General features: G+C 40.1%; 1 protein-coding gene across 1 annotated transcript in view; it reads right to left on the bottom strand.

Moving 5' to 3' along the window:
- Positions 1 to 6,487: 6,487 nt before the first annotated feature.
- Positions 6,488 to 21,963, bottom strand: part of LOC121927916 (plasmanylethanolamine desaturase-like) — a 46,114-nt gene continuing 30,638 nt past the window's right edge. Inside the window, exons 3-6 of the mRNA XM_042461956.1 lie at positions 20,104 to 20,195; positions 17,071 to 17,215; positions 14,843 to 15,055; positions 6,488 to 9,989 (exon numbers count right to left, since the gene is read on the bottom strand). Coding sequence (XP_042317890.1) covers positions 9,868 to 9,989; positions 14,843 to 15,055; positions 17,071 to 17,215; positions 20,104 to 20,195 — 572 coding nt within the window. The 3' untranslated portion in view covers positions 6,488 to 9,867. The remainder of the gene's footprint in view (positions 9,990 to 14,842; positions 15,056 to 17,070; positions 17,216 to 20,103; positions 20,196 to 21,963) is intronic.

Genomic DNA, 21,963 nt, shown 5'->3' with positions numbered 1-21,963 from the left:
CGCAACGCGCGAAGGAGGCGGGCGGGCGCAGGACACAAAACAACAATAATGGTAATAATAACGACACGTTAAATAAGAAACCCACCATAATAAAGCGAGTGCGCGCGCGCCGAGTGTGTCTCTCTCTCTCTCTCTCTGACGGTTATTTGTTTATTAGGTGCAGGGATTTCCTTTCGGAAATGAAGCCTCTCGGGAGGGCGGAATTAAAGGCTTGGGTTTGTTAATGAAGTATTTCTTGAAGGTATATATAGCTTAATAATAAAATGCTTGGGACACAAAATGTCCCAGGATTGTCCCAGAGGGACCTCTGGCTTCTGAGGCTTCCTTCTGCGCACACTTTTTGTTTCTTTGTTTCTTGTGCAAAGTTGTTTGAAATGTTGTGTATAAAATTACCTTCAGGGTATATGTATGAGGTATAGATGAAATAGTAATAATAATAATAATAATAATATAATGTTTCATCATATATATATATGTATGAGGTATAGATATATTAAATAATAATAATGATAAATATAATGATAAAAATAACAATAATGTTTCATATATACCTCATACATATATATAGATATATGAAATTATATATATATATATATATATATATATATATAGTATATGTATGAGGTATTAAATGAAATAATAATAATAAAATATATAAGCAAAATAATAATGCTTCAAATATACCTCATACATATATATGTATGCGGTATATATGAAATAATAATAATAATAATAATAATAATAATAATAATAATAAATATAATTATAATAATAATGTTTCATATATACCTAATAATAAATAATAATTTATACATATATATAATAATAATAATGCTTCACATATACGTCATACATATATGTATACATACAGGGTGTATTTATGAGGTATATAATAATAATAATAATAATAATAATAATAATTTATTAATAGCCCACCCAATCACAAGAAATCCGGGTGGGCTACAGCAATAAAAATACAGAGAATACAATACAATACAATACAATAAAAGAGGATGACGTAAGTATATGAAACAACAACAACAAAACAACAACAACAATATATCATAATATAATATATTTTTATTTAATATATTCATATTTTATTTCATATATTATTTCATATACAGGGTATATGTATGAGGTATATATGAAACAACAACATTAATAATAATAATACATATAATATTTTTATTTCATATATCCCTTATACATATACCCTGAATATGAAATAATATATGAAACAAAATATATTATATTATGTGTATGAAGTATATATGAAATACTTTTAATAATAATTATAATATAATATATATATTTTTTATTTCATATATATCTCATACATATACCCTGAAGGTAATTTTATACACAATATTTCAAATTCACTTGCTGCAAGAAACAAAATGTATGCAGAACGAACCATCAAAGGCCATAGGGGTCAGTCCCTCAGCCACCCATATGGATAATTGTGGAATATTTTAGGCCCAGGGGAATATCTATACTGTAATATTATAAGGTAATATTTATAATATTACAATAATAGGAGATGGAACTCAAATCTAAACATGAAATTCATTTATGTCAATGTTGTTATTACTTATATTGTTATCATCAATATAATCAATAGTTTTTTGTGGGTTTTTCGGGCTATGTGGCCATGTTCTAGAAGAGTTTATTCCTGACGTTGCGCCAGCATCTGTGGCTGGCATCTTCAGGGAATATATATTTGCCTTAGGGTCCCCATAACTCAGAAATAACTTGAAGGAAAATGTTACTCCCCCCCCCCCTTTAAGTTAAATTGATGACTTTTGAGAGCTGGAATTTATGTGAAATACATAGAATCACACAACCACAAAGCCTTTAGGCTTGTATTACTTGAACAGTAGCTCTATGACCAAATGCTTTCCATAGCTGCTTATGATATCGTGGGAGTCTTACGTTCAGAGAGACTAAAATCACAGGCTACCCTGTTTAGTTCTTTTGCCTTGTCTGAAATACTTCAGTCCATCCTACCTTTATTTTTGTTTCCACAATACCCAGTTTTGTCCAGCAGGAGTCCCCATTCACCCAAAGAATTAATCTATGGACAAAGTTGCAACACTTTATCCTCATACCAAAGTGCAAACCAGCGTAGTCACAGTGGTTTGAGTGTTGGACTGCAACTCTGGAGACCAGGGTTCAAATCCTCACGCAGCCATGAAAACTCCAAGGGTGACTTTGGGCAAGCCATACTCTCCTAGCCTTAGAGAAAGGCAAAGGAAAATCTCCTCTGAATAAATCTTGCCAAGAAAACCCTGTGACAGGTTCACCTTCAGGTCACCTTAGTCAGAAACGACTTGAAGGCACACAACAATTATATCTGGGCTACCTGTATAGCCATTTCTCAGATTTTTTTTTTAAAGTTGCAAGTCCCAGCTCAAAGTCTCAATTCATAGAATTCATATCACTGGAAAATACCTCAAGGGGGCATCCAGTCCAACCCCTTGCCATACAGAGCAATGGCCACTTAGTCTCTGTTTAAAGACATCCAAAGAAGGACACTCCTCCACACACTGAGGAAGCATATTCCATTGTTGAACAGCTCAGAAAGTTCTTCCTAATGTTGAGATGGAATTTCTTTCCCTGTAGTTTGCATCCATTGCTCCGAGTCCTAGTCCCTGGAGCAGCAGAAAGCAAACTTGTTCCATCCTCAATATGACATACCTTCAATTATTTAAATAGGACTGTCATATCACCTTTTAACCTTCTCCAGTCTAAACATACTCAGCTTCCTATGTCTTTCCTCACAGGGCAAGGTTTCCAGACCTTTCATCATTTTGGTGGTCCTCCTCTGGATATTGCAGAATAGTAAATCAGCACTTAGGTAAATTGCTTTGATTCGGTTTTCCAGCTAGCCTACTACATAGGAGAGCAAGAGAGCTCCCATGAACAGAAGAAGAGGCTTGCTGGATTAGTCCATGGGTTTATTAAATCTAATATTCTGTTTGCACAGTAGCCAATCAGTTGCCTATGGGAAGCATACCAAGCCCCATGGTGAAGTAGTTTGAGTGTTAGACTAGGGAAACTGGGAGGCCATGGCTGGCACCAAATAAGGCTTTCTGAGTAGCAAATTCCACTGGCATGGCACCACAACTGAGGAGGACTCATTACTGGTCACCTACCCATTAGATCTCTTAACTGTACTGACCTGTATCAATATAGAGAAGGGGGAGCTTTCTAAAAAGTAGTAGTTAGCATATAATAAAAAAAAGAAGACAATTCATCTCAAAATTGTGCATAATTTTGTTGTGCTTTAACAGCTTAAAGACAAGATTTTTAAAATAAATATAATGGCCAATTAGAGCAGTTGGAATGTTGGAATAGGCCTGGGGAGATCCAGATTCAAATTTTCATTCAGCTACGGAGTCCGCTGGGTGATCTTAGGCCATTCACAGCCCTTTATCTACCTCATAGAGTTGTACAAAGAAATGGGAGTGGGGATATAAGAAAATCATTTACATCAGCTGGAGAGCCTTGGAAGAAATATGGGATGTAAGTAAAAAAAGTTATTAACCCTGTGTTTAATTTTCAGTTTCATCAAGTTTTAATAATTCAGACTAGTACAGTACAGAATAGCAGCTGGATTAGTTGGAAGCATAGACCTAATATGACATGGAAAAGAGCATTGTTGTTGTTGTAGTTTGCCTTCAAGTCAATTTCCACTTATGGCAATCCTATGTTTAACCTATCATGGGGTTTTCTTGACAAGATTTGTTCAGAAATTTGCCATTGCCTTCCTGTAAGCCTGAGAACATGTGACTTGCCCAAGGTCACTCAATGGGTTTCATGGCCGAGCTGGGAATCAAACCCTGGTCTGCAGAGTCAAATCCAACACTCATATCCCTACTCCATGCTGACTCTCTGAAGCCTAAATGTTGAGCTAGTTAGGTATCCCAGAAAAGTAAGGACTACCTGATTTTAGCCTGCTGTTTGCTGGAGCACTGAACTACACATATGATGTACTGTAAAAGGCTGTACATTGTGTACTGTCATTGTGTGATCAGTTATCATCCAGGCTGTGGATATAGCAGGGGAGATACATTTATAAATTTCCTTTTAGTTTATTTTCATCGATCTTGCAGACACTCATTACAAGTGATATCTTTTTCTAGCAGTAGGGAGAACTCTATTAATTACATCCAATGTAGTGCCAAATAGAGTAGACCCATTAAATCAACTATTGCTTTATCATATTCCAACTGATTCAATAATGCTACTCTCCTGGTCCTGATGGGAAGAACTGCTCCATAGTGGAATGGACTGTCTTGGAGGATGCTGGGCTGTCTTTGCTGGAGGCTTAGAAATGAAGCCTAGATAGCCATCAGTAGTGATGTACAGTGGGCCCTTCCTATATGCAAGGGATCTGTTCTGGACCCTCCACTTATGACAAAAAACACATAAGCTCAAGTCCCATTTGTTTTAATGGGGTCGCGCATACCATTCATTATTCCAGGGCTTGCCATCCGCATGATGTTGAGTCTGCGTATGGCAAGCCTGCATATGTCACAGGTGTTTTGTACTGTAATTCTTCACTAAGTTTCTTGAAGGAAGTAATTTTCTTTCCACTGTGAGAAAAGCTTTAAAATCATGCCATTTTGGCAGTGTCCTCAAAATTCACGTCTTTTGCATTGGTTGTTTTGTGCATAATACCCTTTTCTGTATAGGAAAATGTTTTCTGTGCAAATCAAACAACATATGAATTTTTCTCAGAAAAAGCCCCTAGTTACAGCATTTTCTGTGCAGAAAACAGCTTCTTCTGTGCAGTAAATGATATTCCTGGATAAAAATATTATTTCACACAGGGTTAAGTCCTGAACTGGAAAGATTTTTGTCAGTTCAGGAATCTCAATAGGCAAAAAATAGGTTTGAACATCCATATCTAACCATCAGCCAGGGATATTTTAGCTGATGTCTGGCATTGGCAAAGAGTCAGAGCACATAACCTTTAGAGATCCTTCCAACTCTACAGTTCAAGTTCTTTTATCTTTGAAGTCAACAAGCCTATCTTAGCAGTTTTCCCTCTCCAACCCATGAAAAGGTTTCTTGTAAAGTTAGTGGGTCTTAATGGCCTGTTGAAGATAAAGCCACCCTAAAATACTTTGCATTACAATCGGAATATTATTGTTGTGCACCTTCGATTCCTTTCTGACTTATGGCAACCCGATGGCGGACCTATCATGAGACTTTCTAAGCAAGATTTGTTCAGAGGTTTGCCATTACCTTCTCCTGAGGCTGAGATAGTATGGCTCACCCAGGTTCACCCAGTAAGTTTCATAGCTGAGCTGGGAATCGAATTCTGATCTCCACAATGGTAGTCAAATTCGCAAACCACTATGCCACTCTGACTCCTACAACAGGGATAACTGAAAGCAATGTATCATTCTCGGAAAAATCAATTTCCTCCTAGCTACTGTCTCTTCTAATTGCTATAGAATTTCTATAGGATTTTATTGTGTTTTACTTGTTTTTGTGTTATTTTGAAATGGGCTAATCAATAAACATTTCTTCTTTTTTCCTAGCTACTGTGAGGATTGTAGCTAAATGTAGGGAAAACAAAGAGGTCTGAGAGGAATGGACAATGACAATAGCATTACTGCTAATAAGTTTTAAAAATCTTGGTACTTCAGATCTATAACCCAATTTTGCTAAACCACTGTTGACATACAACAATGATATGGAACATTAATGTTTTAAGTGTTTGTTATTCTGCCTTACAGCATAACGCTGAACTTTATCTGCAAAAGTAACATTGAAATTGATTACAGGAGAACCTGGTTGTAGTCCTACTTTGGTGTATCCAACACCTAAAGGTCTTAAGATTATATCAGCCCCTTTATATTGCAGGTACACTGCTATTGTGATTTTCTGACTTTGCTATAAAAGTATGTACATACCTTCTCACTTGAAACCTGTGGGATAAGGCTCTGTATTGCTTTGAACATGGGGAGAGGAGGACAGAAAGAACAAGAAATAAAAATAGAACAAGTAGTCAAAGTAAGAAGGAGAGCCAGGATGTGTGTGACAGCCACCACTGTTTGAAGAAGCCAGTCAGAGTGTATGTTTCAAGGTATTACTTTTACTGATGTTACCATGGCTAGTCATAGAAAAAACATGTTAATGTTGCTCACAGCACATTATGAAAGTTAGAAATACGCTTTCTATGAGGTATCCTCTCCCCAATTCCTTCCCAACTCATCTGATGAACCAACATAATGTCTGAGCATTCACAACTTAATGATACCAAAAAAATTAAATAGACTGGTCTGTTAGGCTAAAATAACCCAGCAGCCTCTCTGAAAGAAAGGGGACAATTTCCTTACTCAGATAACTGTACTTCTGCATTGCTCACTACAGTGCTGCACAGTGCTACTTAATTGTGCTTCACTAATGTGTAGTGGAAGAGAAAAGGGAAACTATAGTGTGTTTTGAGGGCAATTCAGAGACTGGAGTCAGTGGGTCATTCAGGTTTAATAAGCAACATTTTAAAGTTCTTGTGTTCTTTAAGTTTCACAGCCAACCACTTCCAAAACTTATCCACCTCAGGACACAGATCTTGTGTACCATAAAACATAACCAGTACAGTCTCATTTTCAGTTATTATCTGACTTGTAAGGTTTGCTTGGCTTGGCATATTTTGTACAACCACTTTAAAGACTGACTTTAATAGTATCAACCCATTACCAAGGCCAGTCCTGTAAATGATTATTCAAAACACCAAGTCACACTTATTGCTCTTTCATCAGTGTCCACTCATGATACTTTGCCCCATTTCCATCTAACTGGGGCCCTTCCAGACTACACAATTCTAGTGCTGTCATTCTATTTTAACTGCCATGGTTCAAGCATATGGAATCCTGGGATTGGCAGTTTAGGGAGGGTTATTCATAATCCAAGGCCTAAATGCTCTGAAGGCACCAGATCCTCTCTGATCTTGAGAGTGGAGTAGGGTCAGACTTAGTACTTGGATAGAAGACTTTAACACTGTGTGCCATAGGCTGTATTTCAAAGGAAAGAACTGGCAAAACCACCTCTCAATATTCCTTGCTAAAGAAAACTCTCTGAAATTCATGGCATCACCATTAGTCAACATGCAATTTGTAGGCACATTTACTTTTAGAATCCTGAGTCAGAAAGCTCAAGTGCCTCATCAAAATACAAAGCCCAGAATTCTGCAAGATGAAGTCATGGCAATTTCAGTGCAATCATAGTGCCATAATCATGTAGTGTGCACCTTCAAATCCTTTGTAATCTTGAAAGCTATGGAGAAAGCAGGGGTCAGCACGCAGTGAGGTGGCAAATATATGACCTAAGCTTCAATGTTGCTCCTGATCCAGAGAATAGGACTAGGGCAGGAAGACAAATTGGCAGTGGACACCCATGTTTCCTAGGTAGTTGGCAAGCACAAAGCATATTTATTGTTTCAATTGAACGTGACACAAAAGCTCAGGCAAGATATTTACCTGCCAATTCAATTATCTTTGGTGTCCAAGTGAAACTGGTACACAACCTAACCCTGCTAAACCAAAAAATATTTTGCTCTGAAATAGATTTTCACTGGCAACTCTGTCAATTGGAAGAGCTGCAACTTGAACTGGATGTATATTATTGTTTGGAACATATGCAGTTCTGCACTCTTCCTTATATTGAAGCTTCATCAGGTGTAGGTCTGCCTTCTTCCCTCCCTTAGGAGGTTTAAGACTACAATTACAGCTGTGGCAGAATGAGGCTGGAGAAAGATACATCAATTTCATGGCTGCGAACACATTATTGTTTTAAAAGCAGAGTCCTGAAACAAAGCGCATAAATGTGAAAATATTTAACTGAAAGACACTGGAAGCCATAAGAATAGTATGATCTGGGGTGGGCTGAAAGTTTGAGGAAGAGACAACTATGTTCCAGGTAAAAGACCACCTGAGTCTTTATGAGTTGCCTTGCTTTAAGAGCAGCATCACATTCGCTGTTCTTTGATCCACTGGTGAGCACAGTATGATTGGCATGGGAAACAGACTTTTCTGTGGTAGTCCCACATCTTTGGAACAAAGCAGTACATTTGGCCTCCTCTGTATTGAATTCTAAAGACTTATTCTTCCAGTCTGCCTTCAAAACAACTGTTGCTATCTTGTTATTTTAGTGCAAACTCCCCTCAACTTCCGGACTAAAAGCCTCATTATCACTGGGTATGGTTAATGAGAACTGTAGTCCAAATTAAGTGGAGAATACAAAACTGGGGAAACTATTATAATGACTTATGAATTTCATGAGCATTGTTTTCATGGTCTGAAAAATTTCAGTTTATGATATATTCCACCTTAGGGGCATTTTATCTTGAAAAGCAGCCCTGAAAGGTATTTTTATTCTTTTATCATCAGTAATATTCACTATAAAGATGGTCCTCTTTTTTATTCCCACCCACTTAGAATATCAAGGCCAATAACATCCATGCAAGTTGTTGCAGAACCATGGCATGAACATAGGGAACGTGTACATAAAAACAGAGAAATCTAGATCTTGAGAAATGCAAGTGGAAGCCAATGTTTTTAACACAGAGGCAGCTACAGTTAAGGTGCAATAAAAGGCTGTTCATTGTTGAGGCACATAAGTGTGTCACAAAAAGAGGATTTTTTTATGCTACAGAATATTCCACCAGTCTTCTATACAGATCAAGAAATCTACTCTTGGTCCTGTGAGTGTGTTCAAGATCTATTCTACAATTTGCATTTGCTCATAAATGACACTTAGTTGTACTCTCATGAAATAAATAAATAAAGTGAATTGCAACAAGACTTAACAAACGCAATTAGTATAATCGAACTGCTTTGTTATAAATTATGTACATTCAGACCACATTAAAATATTATTCCATGTTACACCAAAGAAATTTAAGGCTTTATGATATTTACATGAATGAGCAAGCACCTTTAAAAATACACACCATTAACCTAATCCTTCTAATATATAAATTTAATGATGTGCCCAATTTTCTAGATCTAGTTTAAACAATGATTATTGGAAGAATCATACTGAAACAAATCCAATCACTGAACACTAAGTGATCTAATACAAGTGATTTATATGTTTGACACTCACACAGAACATGGTCTGTTTTTCCTCAGATTGCTACCAAGTTAGTTACAGGCATATATAGCAACGGTCTGCTCAAATATCAAGGAAGTGGAACACTTGTTTATTTCAGGAGACAGACAACAGCAAAGATCCTTCAACCCACCAGTTGAATAAGACTCCCTAGTGTTCTGCTGCACACTAAACTAAGTGTACAGTGTTCTGCTGCACACATAGACTAAGACTTGACATGATAGCAAGATGAATCAACTGAAAAGTGTACCAAACACAAAATGCATTGAAGAGATGACAATTTCATGAGCTTCCTTTCCTTCTGATTCTCATGCAGTAAGTTTGAATCTGCTCCTTTAAACACAATGCTTATATGCTATCTTGTGTCTCATACTACTTTCAAAGTGGTAAAATCATGTTGATACAACACATTTTTTACTGTGCCGATGACATCTTACTAGAAATGGTACAGTGTCTTCTCTGACTAATGGCTTTTGAGACTCAAGGATGAAAACAGTCAACATCGGCAGGTGTGGCTAACAGAAGGTGCTCGGTACAAATGGGAAAAAGCCATTTGCATTTTCAAGTATTATTTTGAAGAGTGAGTCCTTTAACTTGCAGTCTGTTAGCACTTTTTAAAAGCATTGTGCTTTTAGTCCATTATTTCTTTGCAAGTCTTTAATTTGGCTGATGGCTTTTTTTTTTCTTCTTTTAAAAATATTGGCAACAAGTATAAGGACAGTAGAAGCCTGGCAAGAGTTATTTTATTTTCTGAGCCCATTTCATATCATCTGCTCTAGGTTTTTCGCCTGTCAGTCCTTGAATGATATTTTCCAGGAACCGCCAAAACCTGATTTTTTCCAGTGGGTAGTTCAGCCAGCCTGGAAGGTAAGAGGAAGAAGGAGATGGAATGAATTAAGAACTCATTTGTTTTGAATGCTAGGTGTAAGATCACTCAGCATCTATATGAAGAAGGAAGATATAACCCATTCTATACAAGTCAGGTGAAAGTTACTCTGTGGTCTCTTTGATCACCTTATCTGTTTACATGAATTCCTTATGGGTATACACAAACATGTTTATGTGGTTTTCATGTGACATTGTAAACTGGACTGACAAGCCTAATTTTAAAGAGGTCACACAAATCAATTAGTAGTGTCCTTGAAAATTTAAGAGTACTTAATCCAAATTTTAAATGCATTCAACTGGACTGAAAAAAGTAAATTTTCCCACCCCAGTCCCCCAAAAAACACTAAAGAGAGAATCTTGTCACAGGAATTGTTAAGTGAGGGAGGGAAGAGATGATCTCCAAATTTACAGTCGAACCTCCCTATACGCGGATTTGCCATACGTGTATTTGAGCATACGCGCATGGCAAACCCAGAAGTTGTTCCTAATGGCGGCGCACGTGCACGCGCACCGCCATTAGGAACAAAGTCCCTCTCCTCCCCTCCTCTTTCCCCCTCCCTCCCTCCCTCCCTCCCTAAAACTAACCTACCTTCCCTCCCTCCCTCCCTCCTTACCTGGGTCACCGCGCTGCCGCCGCGTCCTCGCTGCTGCCGCCGCCACCTCTGTAAGTGACTCGGATGCAGCCTGGAGGTCTCTTGGCCTCCAGAAGCAGCACAGCCGTTTTGGGCGGCGGAGCCGATGCGCGAGGGAGAAGGGCTTGGCCTCGTTCCTCCTCGCGGCCTCGGTCTCCGCCACCGCAAAATGGCCGTTGCTTGCTCCTGGCGGCAAGGGGCCTCCAAGCTGCAGCCGCTCTTTAAGAGAGCGGCGACCAGGGAGGAGGAGGCCAGGCCCGTCTCCCTGGTCGCCGCCGTGAGGAAGAGCCGGCTGCAGCCTGGAAACGAGGGGCCTCCAGCCAAAGCCGGCTCTCCTTCGGCGGCGGCGACCAGGAGAAAGGGGCTCCTCCTCCCTGGTCACCGCCTCTCTTAAAGAGCCGGCTGCAGCTTGGAGGCCCCTTGGCCTCCAGGAGCAGCAGCCGGCCATTTTGCAGTGGCGGAGACCGAGGCTGCGAGGAGAACGAGGCCAAGCCTCTTCTCCCTCGCGGCCTCGGCCTCCGCCGCCACAAAACGGCTGGGTGCTGCTTCTGGAGGCCAAGAGCCCTCCAGGCTGCATCCGAGCAGTGGCGGCGGCGCGGCGACCCAGGTAAGGAGGGAGGGAGGGAAGGTAGGTTAGTTTTAGGTAGGGAGGGAGGGAGGGAGGGAGGGAGGGAAGTTAGGAAGGAGGGGGAAAGAGGAAGGGGACTTTTCTGTCCAATGGCAGAGCACATGCACGCACGCCGCCATTGGACAGAATAGTGCTTTGAGCATACGTGGATTTTGGTATACGCGGGGGGGGGGGGGTCCAGAACAGATCCCTCGCGTATACCGAAGATCCACTGTAGTTAGATTGGATCTTCCATGATAGAAAAGACACCATGGATCCAAACCAATGTATAATCCAATCCAAACCATCTGGTGCCATCCGGCTATGGAGCGAGAGATACAGGCCCAGCTCCATGGGCCTGGCCTAAATTAAGAAGCAGAGCGCTCCCTCCAATCCATCTGCCTTGGACCTAAGCCGCGTAGGGCTTTATAGGTCGTGACCAGAACTTTGTTCTCGGAAACAAACCATTAGCCAGTGAAGCTGTTTCAATTCAGGCGTTATATGCTCCCTATAACTGGCTGTGGTCATTGTTCTAGCTGCAGCATTGTGGATCCGCTGAAGTTTCCAACCAGTTTCCAAAGGCAATTCCAAGTAGAGTGTGTTACAATAGTGTAAACGGGATGTAACCAAAGCATGTGTCACTGTAGCCAGATTAGACGTCTCAAGGAATGGGCGCAGCTAGCGCACTATAGTTTTAATTGTGCAAATACACTCCTGGCCACTGCTGAAACCTGGGCATCCAGGTTCAGAGTGGAGTCCAGGAGCACACCCACGGTGCAAGCCTGAGATTTCAGGAAGAGTGTAACCCCATCCATCTCAGGCACAGCCCCAATTCCCTGATCTGCCTTATGACTGACTAGGAGCACCTCTGTCTTGTCTGGATTAGCCTTCAATTTGTTAGCCCTCATACAGTCCATTGCAGACAACAGATACTGGTTCAGCACAGAGACAGCTTCCTTGGAGTCAAATGGAAAGGAGAGATAGAGCTGATGACACTTCAACCCCAAAACTCTAGATGACCTCTCCTAGAGGCTTCATGTAGATGTTGAACAGCATCGGGGACAAAAGCCAAGGAGTCGAACAGGAGTCCCCCCAACATCACCTTCTGAGTCCGGATCCACTGCATAGCATGCCCCCAAGTCCCATCCCAAAAAGGCAGCTCAGAAGGATACCATGGTCGATGGTATCGAAAGCCATTGAGAGATCCAGCAGGACCAACAGGGACATACTCCCCTGCCCAGTCTCTGTGCCATAGTCAGGCCTGAAGCCAGATTGAAATGGATCTAAATAATCAATTTCATCTAGAAATACCTGGAGCTGGGAGGCCACCACTCGCTCCAGAATCTTGCTCAAGAATGTATTGTTAGAGACTGGCCAATAGTTATTTAGAATGGTGGGATCCAGGGAGCTCTTTTTCAGTAATGGTCTCCCACAGCCTCCAAATGGGCCTTTGTGCATTGGTACGTAGGGGAAGGTATGGAAGAAGGGGAGTTCTCTGAGGCAAGAGAAGACATGGCTGCCCTGGAGAAGGATTATGAAGAGGTGGGAATTGACTCATATGAAGATGAGGAAGAGGGAGAAGAGTAAATATAGATGGCCTACTTTGTTTGGACCTTCTTTCGATTAAAGAATGCTTGGATTTAATCTGGGAAAAAAACCTGCCCCAGAGACTAGGACCCGGAGCAATGGATGGAAGCTACAGGAAAAGAGATTCCACCTCAACAGTAGGAGGAACTTCCTGACAGTAAGGGCTGTTCGACAGTGGAACAAACTCCCTTGGAGTGTAGTAGAGTCTCCTTCCCTGGAGGTCTTTAAACAGAGGCTGGATGGCCATCTGTTGGGGATGCTTTGATTGAGATTTCCTGCATGCCAGGGGGTTGGACTGGATAACCCTTGCAGTCTCTTCCAACTCTATGATTCTATGGATGGAAATTTGCCTTGCTGCAGTGAAACATTCACCACTCCCACTCAGGAAATTTGGGAGTTGTAATTCTCAAAAGGAATTTTCCCAAGCTCTACCCAAGACCATTAGAGTGGCCTAGCACTGGTTCATTCAGCTGTCCCCTAAATCAGATCAAAAAGGGAGTAAGTCCCGTGCCATCAATATGCCAAATGGCACCTCACTCCAAATACACATCTTACCTAGAATTATACCTGGGATCAAACATTGATAGGAATGGTGACTGCAGCCAGGAAATCAGAAGATTTAAAACTAGGAAGGATGGCTATGAAAGAACTAGACAAGATCCTAAAATGCAAAGATATACAACTGACCACAAAAGTAAGAATTATACAAGCCATCGTATTTCTATTACCATGTATGGATGTGAGAGCTGGACAGTTAAGAAAGAAGATAGAAAGAAAATCCCAATAGGTCAGCCAACTCAGGCCTAGAGGGCCAAGCATTCATCACTACTGTTGGCTAAATCTCCAAATCCATGGAGGACAAAATACAATTGCCCCTCTTAACTCGCAGATCTGGGGTCCGTGCCCTCGAATATCTGTGGAAGGTTCAGGCAGCTGTTACAGCATTGGGGACAGTACTACATACATTGAACTGGATGTTTCCCTAAAATATCTTCTAGAATTGGCCCCCCAGAAGGAATAAAAGTATCAAAAATACAAGAATCCAACCCGCATCAATCTCTAACTGATAAGGGTTTATCTGGAAGGGTCCTATAGTCAATTGTATCAAAGGCTGCAACCCTCTCCCCCAGGTTTTGCACCCTCTCTATTCAGGGATATAGCACATGGGGGAGCATGGGGGTGGGATGAAGGCACAGCCTTGCCAAATAAGAATTCTGCCTCTCACAAAAGAAATTGTTCTTTGGTCTCAGATTTCTAGCACTGTAGAAAATAACACTGAATAACAATCTGGAATTCTTATTTTTGCTATATTTGCATTCCCTTGGAATCTTTCCTTTCCCCTTTTTGTTGGGGAAGCCTGAACTGTATTTCTAAATGCTCAACTGAAGTTTTAAGTTGTGACAATGTCAAACATTGGAGTCTGAAGAAAAATTTCATCTGAAGGTGCAGATTTCTTATTTGGAGAGAGCAATGCGCTCATTTTGGGTCTCACCTCCCCTCCCCCGCCGCAACAGGTACACCCCATCTGTTATTGCCTTTTTGGCACAGGACATCCATTAGGGTTTCCAAGGTATTCTGTGCCAAAACCAGGTTTGAAACCAAAAGGAGGAACTAGAATGGATCCTAAATAATTGAAAGTGTGGCTGGAGTGGCAGAAATGTGCTCGAGCACCTTGCTAAAACCACCTACAAGCAGAAACTGGCTGCCATCTAAGATAATATCCTGGCTTCATTAGGAATTGTCCCCAAACCACTTACTTTCAGGAAAAGGCATTCACTATTTTCTGAACCCAAATCGTCAGTCCCCCTCTGCTCAGCATTCAAAGAGCGAGGGGCAAGGGGTTAAGAATACTGGTAGTAGATGGTCTGCTAAGACTTCTGTCTGTATTTGGGTCACAACCACATATTAAATTGGGGTGGATACTGTCCAACATTCAGCCATATGAAATTTTAAAAAGTGTCTGCCATGTGAAGAAATGGAGAGTTTTGCTTTTCTTTACCTGTAGTAATACAGAAGTAAGTTTCATGAGGAGACACATGGTGGATCCTGTGGTGTTTTCGTGGCAGAATAATGTGCCAGTCCTGTAGGAAGATTACCCAGCGAGGAAGACCAAAGTAGGTGTGAGACCACTTGTGAATCTGATTTGTCAAGGTTGCAAATATAGCCAGGGCAAAGACGTAACACTCCCAAGGGCACGTTTGGTGTAATGCTTCTGGAAAAGACAAAAGTGGGGCAGGGGAGGTAGGATCTATTTTACTCTAATTGAAATATGCATGTGTCCCTTCAAGTCACCTGTCGATCTATGGTGACTCCATGGATTTCATAGTTTTCTTAGGTAAAGAATATTCAGAGATGGTTCTGCCAGTTCCTTCCTTTGAAATATTGCTTAGAGAATCTGGGATTCATTGGCATTCTCCCATCCAAGTACAGTCGACCCTTGTTATACATGGATTTTTTATACATGGATTCAAGCATATATGGTTTGAAAATGTTAAAAAAAAGTATACATTTCAAATATCAAATCTTGATTTTCCATTTTTTATACAGGACACCATTTTGCTATGTCATTATATTTAATGGGACTTGAGCATACACAGATTTTGTTATACACAGGGGATCTTGGAACCAAACCCCAGCGTATAACAAGAGTCCACTGTACTAACTAGGGATGACTCTGCTTAGTTTCCAAGACCAAATGGGATCTGTTACCTTTAGGGTATTTAGGCATCCCTAATTAAAACTGGAGTACAAAAATATCTGGACATATCTCCTACCATCTTGCCTTGCAGTACCAGAACTCTATGGGATGATACAGTTTAAGCAGTTTATTCTGTGACACTGTAGCAACTAAGTGATTCATTTTAAGTTATATATTTATATGTAATTTTATACTGTTTATGGATGATTTTAATTGTTCTAAATTAAAAATTGTAATTAAAAATAAAGTTTTATTTGTGAGCCACCTTGGGTCCCTTCTGAGAGAAAGGCAGCATACAGATTAAATAAATAAATAAATAAATGTTCTGAAATGCTACCCGATGACCAGCCCAACAGTGGTTACCAAATACTGTACTCAGATGGGCTTGGCAAAGAATTTTTGATGATGACGATGATGTCCAAAATCTTCAGCCAGCATGACCAGAGGTTGTGATCCAGTGAAAAGAAAAAGTAACCTGGAGAAGCTTTGATGGTGGGCTGCCTACTGTAGTTCCCATCCCGTGACTAGCAACTATGTTGGTTGAGGCTTATGGGAATTAAAATTTGAAAAAGTAACTCTCCCAGATGGTGGCCATCTCCCTCCCATGAGAAGAAGGAGGCAGGTGAATATTACCTCAGAGCCTGTTCCTATCAGACTCTCACTTCCCCATGATATGGCCATTCAAGCCTAATTCCCTGTTTTGTTTTCCAAAGCTTATGGAATTTTAGTTCATTTTAGTTTTAAAATCTTATATCTTTTATTATATGTATTTGTTTTGATTATACTACATTGGTATTTTTTTATCAATAGTTTGCTTTACAATTGTATTGTATTGGTTTTATATTTGTATTTCTCCTTCCTATTTGTGGTTATAAGCCTTCAGGTTGTTTCTGACTTATGGTGACTCTAAGATGAATCTATCATGGGATTTTCTTGGCAAGATTTATTCAGTGGGAACCTGCCATTGCCATCCTCTGAGGCTGAGAGTATGTGACATACTGAGGATCACCTAGTGGGTTTCCATGGCCAAATCTGCCACAGTGCTAGCCCAACATTCAAACCACTACATTGTGCTGGCTCTTTTGTGTGTGTGTTTACACTATACACCTTTCGCAGGTCTGTCTTTTTGGTTGTTTTATTCTGTGAAGTGCCATGTACACTGATAGTGCTATAGAAATGTATTTGATGCTTATTTCATTTATATGCCACCTTTCTCCTGGAAAGGGACCCAAGGTGAATGACAGATAAAACAGTTAAAAACTTTACAATAATTTAAAAAAAAAACAATTAAAATCATCTTGTTAAAACAATATAAAATAACGTATAAAAACATAAAAAACATAAATTGAACACCTCTCATATAAAAGCCTCCCCGATAATGATTAAGTATGAAAAGCCTGCATGAACAAAAAGATTAAATGAATGATGATGGTGGTGGTGGTGACGACAGTGATGATGATGATGACAATCATATTTAAACTTCATGGATGACAGAAGTTCAGTTTATGGACAGATTTATAGTCGCTCACCTGGTGATAAAGACACCAATTTGTAGGCCATGTTTGCCAATGGAACTACCGCCAACATGCAGTTATCGCCATTGGTCTCTATGAAGTCATGTCTGGTAATTGCTGTTGGGTCAATGTGATGCTCTCTGAAAGGTCTAATAAAAGCCTGCAAGTAGGAAGAATGGAGAAATGCAATTATATCAACCTTAACAGCCAAGTCCAGGTAGCTTCTCAGCCCACACAAATTCTACTAGCTTATCTACTCACAAACAGGAAAGTAATTGATACAACAATCAAAAGAGGACCACATTCTTGGCTTGTCACTTGGAGAGCATTCCTCCATGCCACAGTCAATCAGGTGTTTTATTAGCATTACAATAAATTGGAGAACACAGTTTATGATTCAAGTTTGGTAATAAGGAAGTAATACAAGTAACCCCCTGCTTTTTTAACAAGGACATAAAGAACCTACATTTTAGAAGTAATGCAAGGAATTAACATGAGCACCCTTTTTTTGGTTCCTGTAATAAGTAACATTATCAACTTATTTCTAAACGGTATTTTAGAGACATCTTCAGTAGAATTTTCCACTACTCTATGCTTTTTTCTAATAGGAAGGGAGGTAATACAGTCCTCCAGATGTTCTTAGAGTGTAACTCTCAGCAGCTTAGCCAACATAACCCAGTGCTAAAGAATACTGGGATTTGCAGTCCAGGAATATCTAGAAGGTTGCATGTTTCCCACACCTGCTCTAATCAATGTGTGTGACACTGCCCTACCCTCTCAAAAGCAAAATAGTAAAAAACTACAAAAATAAAGACACGTGTCCTGGCAATGTTAATGGTTGCAAATCATGGGAGGCTTTGTAATAAGTCACACAATGGATTACATTAAAAAAATTTTTTTCCAAGTTCTGCTACTTTTTGGGCTTACAACCTCCAGACTCCTCCAGCCAGTATGGCCACCTTATTTGTTTGTTTGTTTGTTGCACCTATATCATCCTGCCTTTCTCCCAAAATGGGATCCGTGACGACCTTAATCGCAGGACTGCCTCTGACTATACTGACCATACTGGTTGGAGGCTTCTGGGATGTATAGTCCAAAACAGTAACTTTTTCAAGCTCTGGAGACATGGTGGCCTAAAGCTACCCACTGCATTCATTCTGAAGACAGAACCTGCATACAAGAATGTACAAGTTAGATATGAAGTATGAAGCCACTGTTTTCATCTATATTAATAGGCACAGAACAATCACAGTGGAGTTAAATTGGGAGTAGGAATTCACCTAGTACCACCTCACGTGGTATAATCTTGAAAGTCATAAGCAGGCCATCCCTAAAGGGAAAACTATTCGGTATTTCCTGGCTTGTTCAATCTAGAACAAGCTTAGCTTGGCACAATACGTCAGTTTTCTGCTAAGTACACCAAGCTTATTATGATGGAATAAAGGGAGGGGGGCAGGTAGGGAGAGATCAAACACAGTTTTTAATCAGATCAGCAGAGAAGACACTTGCACTAGCCAGTGTTAAGATGCTGAACAGTGATGGTGTGGTTAAATTGTTTTAGCTCATAGGAAGAAGCACAAGATGTGCACTTTAGATTTCAACTGTGACAATTGCTTCTTTTTATTAAAGCTGAAAAGGTCCAAAATAGTTATTAGGGAGCCCTCATATTCTCTTGTGGTCTTTTCCTAAAAAGAATAAACACACAAATAGGATTTTGTTTTAAAAAAACTGATATAATGTGACAATCTTGCTTTTTCTTCTTCTTTTTTTGTTTGGTTTCGCATTTTAAATGGCTAAAACAAGAATGTCTAGTAACTGGACCAGACTGACAAAGACAAAAGATGCAAGAGGGAAAAGAACTATGAGCCCAGGCAAGTTCTTAATGTTTGGCTAACATTTGGATGTTATGTTTTAAACAGCTAAAAGCAGAAGGTCTAATAACATCAATCTGGTCCAGTTAATATTAACCATAATTCATTTCCAAAGCAGAATGAGAATTCAGCTTGAAGTGCGTTTCCAATTTGTTTGGAGACAGATTATGATTTGGTTCCCCTATCCGATGCCCTACTGATATTCTGGATAGCACCTCCCAACATTCCTGCCTGTTGGCCATGTTGATAGGATGCGCTGACTATAACATCTGAGGAGCACCAGGTTGGGGAAGAGTGGTTTTGTCATAAATACAAATAGGTCAAGCTAGATGTCAGGGAAAACTGTGATTATTGCAAGCAAGGAAATTAGATTAGGAACTGAAGGCAGTGTGCAAGACCTAAGCATGTTTAATGGTCAAACTATGGTAGCACCATAATGTTTCAATAGGATCAATCTACTCTGGGACTCTGCACCCAAATATTCCCTATCCTATCCTATCCTATCCTATCCTATCCTATCCACAACGTCTAGGAAGCTGGGAACCTTTGTAATTGAAGGCAGGGTATAAATCAGAGATGGGCAAAACATGTCCTGAGGGCTGCATGAAACGCCCACGGGGGCTGTTTTTGTTGGCACTATTTTTTGGGGGAAAAATACTTTTGCAATATAGTGTTCTCTATGTGGATAGGATTTCCACCATGTTTAGGTCCAGGAGAGAACTTTTTTTGAAGCAGAAAGTGAACAGGAAATTATATCTATTCACCTCCTCTTGTTAAGTGTCTCTTTGGCCTATTTGTTGTTGTGTGCCTTCAGGTCATTTCTGACTTATGTAGACCCTATGCCAAACCTATCATCCTATAGTGACCCAGAAAGGTGCCCCAAACATGGTGACAATGCTCCCTCTGTCCTCCAGAGGACATTTGGGAGTAGGGGACTTGGAAAACAAACTACAGGCATAGATGCAGTTGGGGAGTGCAGCCATTCAAGGTCTCCTCGGGGGCTGAAGTAGCTGTCTAGCCTTCCACAGTTACCCACCACTGGTAATAATATTCTAAATAAATAAATAAGCTTCAAACATTAATACAGGAAAAAATTAATAGTCTTGTACATGAATTCAGCTTTGAAAAATCTCAACAACAACAACAACAATAATAATGACATTTTTAAAAGTCAAACCTTTCCAACAATTGGCAGGTCTACAGATCCCCATGTGTCTGCTCCCCAGTGCACCAGACCTGAGACAAAGTCAGCAGTAATAACTCCTGCAACTTTAGAGACAAAGAAGAGGGGGGAGAAAAAAAAATTATTGCTATTTTTAAAAACAACACAACATCTCAATACTGTATAGGTGCTCTTTTGAAAGATATACAAAGGTTGATCATGGCAAAGATTTTCCATTTCTGTGGAAAAAAACCCATGGCACCTTTGAGAGCTTGACATCTTAGATCTTAGGAAGAATAATTTTGTGACTACAAATCTCAGTGATCATGCTGATGTCTCTGTCTGTCTGTCTGTCTGTCTCTCTCTCTCTCTCTCTCTCTCTGTGTATTGGAATTGTGGTCCAAAAGAATAACCTTCCCAAACTCTAGGATTATATTCAGAACCCAATATTTAAACACCTAGAAAACATAGGCAAGCAAACTCTCATCACAGAATCATAGAGTTGGAAGAGACCTCAGGGGTCTTCCAGTGCAATCCCCTGTCATGTATGAACACAAAATCAAAGTACAGTGGACCCTTGTTATACGCTAGAGTTTGGTTCCAAGATCCCCTGGGGATAACAAAATCCGTGGGTGCTCAAGTCCCATTAAATATAATGACATAGCAAAATGGAAAATCAAGATTTGATATTTGAAATTTATACTTTTTTTGAACATTTTCAAACCATAGATGCTTGAATCAGTGTATAAAAAATCTGTGTATAAGAAGGGCCGACTGTACTCCTGACAGATGGCCAGCCAGGCTGTTTAAAGACCTCCAAAGAAGGAGACTCCACTATACTCCGAGGGAGTGTGTTCCACTGTTGAACTGCTCTGTCAGGAAGTCCCCCCTAATGTTGAGGTGGAATCTCTTTTCCTGTAGTTTAAATCCACTGTTCTGTGTTCTAGTCTCTGCAGCAGTAGAAAACAAGCTTGCTCCATCTTCAATACGATAACCCTTCAAATACTTAAATAGGGCTATCATATCATCTCTTAACCTTCTCTTCCTCAGGCTAAACATATCCAGCTTCTTAAGTCTCTCCTCATAAAGCATGGTTTCCAGGCCCTTCACCATTTCTGTCAGGATCCCTGAATACACCTTTTATCTATAATTTTCAGGGCCTTATCTGGGTTACTGCCTGTATTTATTGTTGTTTTGGTTTACTGTTTGTTGTCATGTTTTGTTTTAGAATGTATTAATAAAATTTTAATTAAAAGAAAGAAGAACCATTTTGTCGCCTTCCTCTGGACATGCTCCAGCTTCACAACATCCTTTTTGAATTGTGATCCCCAAAACTGGACACAGTATTCCAGGTGAGACCTGACCGAAGCAAAGTAGAGTGGCCGCAATATTACTTCCCTTGATTACTTCTATTGATTCAGCTTAGAATCACATTGGCTTTTTTAGCTGCCACACCACTCTGTTGACTCATGTCCAACTTGTGGTCTACTAGAACTCCTAGATCCCTTTCACATGCAGTCCTGTTAAGCCAGGTGTTCCCCATCCTATATTTATGCATTTTATTTTTTTGCCCTAAGGGCAGTACCTTACATTTCTCCCTGTTGAAGTTTATTTTTTTAGTTTTGGCCTTCTTAAGGTCATTTTGGATTTTGACCCTTTCCTCTGGGGTATTAGCTACTCCTATTAATTTGGTGTCATCTGCAAATTTGATAAGCATGCTCTCTGTTCTTTCATCCAAGTCACTGATAAAGATGTTGAATAGCACTGGGCCGAGAACCCTGTGGCACCCCACTGGTCACTTTTCTCCAATTTGAAGAGGAGCCATTGCTGAGCCAGTCAACCAATTACAAATCCACCTAACCGCTGCATTGTCTA

Source organism: Sceloporus undulatus, chromosome 4 (assembly GCF_019175285.1).
Source record: "Sceloporus undulatus isolate JIND9_A2432 ecotype Alabama chromosome 4, SceUnd_v1.1, whole genome shotgun sequence".
Taxonomy (NCBI): domain Eukaryota; kingdom Metazoa; phylum Chordata; class Lepidosauria; order Squamata; family Phrynosomatidae; genus Sceloporus; species Sceloporus undulatus.
The sequence above is the reverse complement of the archived record's forward strand: the minus strand, read 5'-3'. Positions and strand labels throughout refer to the sequence as shown.